Source organism: Solanum dulcamara, chromosome 4 (genome assembly GCF_947179165.1).
Source record: "Solanum dulcamara chromosome 4, daSolDulc1.2, whole genome shotgun sequence".
NCBI classification, from domain to species: Eukaryota; Viridiplantae; Streptophyta; class Magnoliopsida; order Solanales; family Solanaceae; genus Solanum; species Solanum dulcamara.
Genome location: NC_077240.1, coordinates 3,175,573 through 3,179,505, shown reverse-complemented (window position 1 = coordinate 3,179,505; position 3,933 = coordinate 3,175,573). Strand labels below are relative to the sequence as shown.

At 29.2% G+C, this 3,933-nt stretch overlaps 1 protein-coding gene across 1 annotated transcript; it reads left to right on the top strand.

Annotated features, from left to right (window-relative positions):
* Positions 1-2,928: 2,928 nt before the first annotated feature.
* On the top strand, positions 2,929-3,555 carry LOC129887686 (uncharacterized). Its single transcript, XM_055962866.1, has one exon. The coding sequence runs from the start codon at positions 2,929-2,931 to the stop codon at positions 3,553-3,555; it is 627 nt and encodes a 208-aa protein (XP_055818841.1).
* Positions 3,556-3,933: the final 378 nt, after the last annotated feature.

The following is a 3,933-nucleotide window of genomic DNA, read 5'->3' as shown; positions in this document are numbered from 1 at the left end:
GAATATTTGAGTTTGAGTTATATTCATGATTCCTTCAAGCTTCTTGTCATAAGATCGATTGCAACATAGCTAGATAGTAATTAGTATATATAACCGGTTCTACGTGTATATATATATATATATATATATATATATATATTATGCACTATTAATTAATTTCATGTAAATATTGATCGATAACTTTTTATGGAAAACTATTATACTGTAAATATAGATTAGAAATATCTCTCTCTGTATATAAAATCTTGGAAGATAAATTCCTGATTGAGTTGATGATTTAGCGTAGTGACTCGGTGTATCTTCTTCTCTAGTGTATGTGTATCGTTCCATATATACTTGAAAGTTTGTATCCTCAATTCCTTCTTTGTCTTTGTCCTTTTTTTTTGTTTCTTGCTTCTTTTTTTTTAATTATGTAAAATAATGAAAGTGGTCAAATATAGTTAGATTTTCAATGTTTAAGCTCTATGATAAATATTCTCAATTTGCTAATTTTTTTATGGAAACATACGTATGGAGATTATCAAGCACTATAATACTATAATCAACGCCAAAATTAGTAAATATTGAATTAAATAAATAAATACTACTCCCTTATTCATAAAAAAATATTTACATTTATACTAAAAACAATTTGTTTGACGGAGCACACTCTAATGTTAGTGGCATAGTAGCTGAGAGAGACGGTGGTGCGATTTTTGGAGCGAGATGGTTTCTGGTGTGGTGTTTGGTGATGATACACATCCAACGATTTAACTGAAGAGTGATCATAAATATCCGCTTTTGAAATAGTCAATAAATTATATTTGAAGTTTAACATTTTTTTTTTGTAAATTTACTTGTTTCAGGAAAAATTTCAGACGTATGCGATTGAAATGAAAAATTCACATTTGATTGACTTTTATATTTTTTTTGAAGTGTGCCTGAAAAAATAGCCAACAAACTATATATATATATATATAGGCTAAAAAATATAAATATTTTAGTAGAGTGTTGTGTATCTTTCCTTCTCCATTTTTTAGTCATCTTCTTAAATTCTTCTTTCTAGGTGCTATGAATGAAGCATTATATTAATCCCCACACCTTAGTTAAAGATAAGTAATAAATAATTATGTGTGTGAAAAATCACTAAAATTTCAACAAGTATCAAATTTTGGACAAGTGATTACAAGAGTACAAGGTGTACAACGATACAAGTAAGAACATAAATCTTCAACTTATCAAATTAAAATTTTGAACTGCCTCGACATATGGTATATGTATTTCATTGTCCTAAAACATATATATACCAACATTAATATGCGTACGGCTATTTTTTCTTCTTTTTTGAATTTTATCCCTGTAATGCTACGTTGGTTTATTATATATCTTTATTAATTTTATTGCCAACATGCTTGATAGATGGATATGGTTGTGAAATAATAATAGTAAAGGGTCTCCATCACATTCATCGACAAGTTAAACCATTCACATCTCATCTCTCTTCAATCTACATTCCAAAATTGTCCTTGATATGTCTATTAAAATAATTGCACTTTTGACCCTTAACATATTAGAATAATTGCACTTTGATCCCTTACTGATTTTGATCTCTATCATATTAAGCACATCCAACATTTAACTACGATATGCATATTTGGTCTTTTCATAGAAACTATATGATATTTGAACTATATTCACTACTAAAAACAATTGAAATTAGCTAAGAACTTCGTTGTTATTTCGCTTTAACATAAATTCATCGGTAGGATTAACAATGAATTATGTTATTTAGCTACAATATGTATCTGTCACTAAATCCTAATTTTTTTGGTAGTGATCAATCACCTTCAAATATAGAGTAACTAGACAACTTTAACATAACACGTTGGTAATTCAATAGTTTAACACACTTAACAATTTAGAACAAGTAGATAAAACAAAAGCTACACATTTAATGCACTTAATCAAAAATTATGAGGACCAAAATTAAAATTTATTACTAATATTCAAGGGACAAAAAGTGAAAATTTTCCTATGTATAATGTATTATTTGAGAGAACTAGAAAGTTGTTCCATGTCACTGTTGTACTATAGATTCCCCTGTCTCTTGGGAGTTTCCAAAAGCCAAATTTAATTAGCTGAAGATTTTTTTTGCTCTTCAATTCATGGAGATTCAAAGGTTGGAAATGTACATTGGAAGGGTGAGATTGTGTTTGTGGAAGCAGTTGGTACTGTATATATTTGAGATTTACTAATCCGACTAATTGTTAATGCATGAAAGGAGCATGACCAGTGACAACTGCATTTTAGTTCCTTTTATTTTGGGTAAATTATTTATATTTAATGTAATTTGTCGTGAACTAATTATAATATTTTTTGTATTTCTCTTTTATATATACATGTAAGAAATATTAACTAGTGTTTTTTTTAATATTTCACCCTTATTTATATCTTAAGATATAATTTTTGTCATTAAATATATATTTAATCTATTGACGTGTTTGTAGTCTAGTTCAAGAACAATTACCGCAAAAGATAAAATAGAAAGAAAAATAATTTTGTCGGAAACTTTTAAAATGAAAAATAATTTTAGTTATCCATTTTTAAAAATTACAATAGATAATTGAGACGAAGAAAATAGTTACAACATCATATTATAAATAGATAGGTGTTGTAAACAATTTATGAATGCTCATAATATCCTTTTTATGCCTATAAAAGGCATTGTAATTTGATGGAAATAAAGACACAAAAATTACGGAATACAAAGTTTTCTCTCTCTTTTCTCTCTACTATTTCTCCTCTTTCTTGATTTTTTCTTGTGATACTAATTCGATTTTAGTATTTAGTCTGTACTTTATAACACGTTATCAACACGAAACTCTACCGTCTCAAAGTTTGAAGGCTAAATTTGAAGGCTAAGATATTATAATTTTCATTCTATTTATTATGGCTAGTCTGACTAAACTTGAGTTCGTTGCCCTTCAAAGCTCGGGCAAGAGCTATTTTTCATGGGTACTAGATGCTGAAATCCATTTGGATGCAATGGGTCTCGGAGACACTATTAAACTTGAAAATAAAGCATCAAAACAAGATTGTGCTAAAACAATGATATTCTTGCGTCATCATATTAACGAAAATTTAAAAATTGAATATCTCACAGTCATACATCCAAAGGCACAATATGAATGGATGCATTTAAGGATACAAGACTTTAAGTCTATTCATGAATACAATTCTGCTATGTTCAGAATTACTTCTCAATTGAAACTATGTGGAGATACGATTAGTGATATTGATATGTTGGAAAAAATGTTCTCCACATTTCATGCCTCGAATGTGCTTCTAGAGAAGCAATATCGAGACAAAGGTTTCAAAAAGTATTCTGCACTGATTTCTCATCTTCTCGTGGCTGAACAAAATAATGATTTGTTAATGAAAAATCACGAGAATCGACCTACTGGATCTACACCACTTCCTGAAGTAAATGAGGTGTACTCCCATCAAGCTAGACGTGGAAGAGGTCGTGGTTCTGATCGTGGACGTGGACGTGACCATAATTATGACCAAGAATGAATTTTTTTCCCGGTGTTATTCATGTACCAAAGAAAAATCAATATAAAAAGGGAAAAGAAAAAGATGAGAAATATGAAACAGTTAGAACAAATTGCTTTCGATGTGGCAGAAGGAGTCACTATGAACGTGATTGTCGCATTCCCAAACATTTGGTTGAACTTTATCAGGCATCACTAAGAAAGAAGGATAAATATTATGAAGCTAATTTTATGGTCGAAAATCATGATGTTTTCACACAATTAGATGTGGCAGATTTCTTTGCCCACCCTAAAGGAAAAATAGATCATTAAATAATGCTATATTTTCTCCTCAATTTCGGAGAAACTTATTGAGTTTTAAAGATATCCGTGAAAATAGTTATCATATCAAGACAATTGA

Bases quoted from the DNA above. Each gene is read 5' to 3' on its own strand.
- LOC129887686 (XM_055962866.1), top strand. From the start codon at position 2,929: ATGGCTAGTCTGACTAAACTTGAGTTCGTTGCCCTTCAAAGCTCGGGC.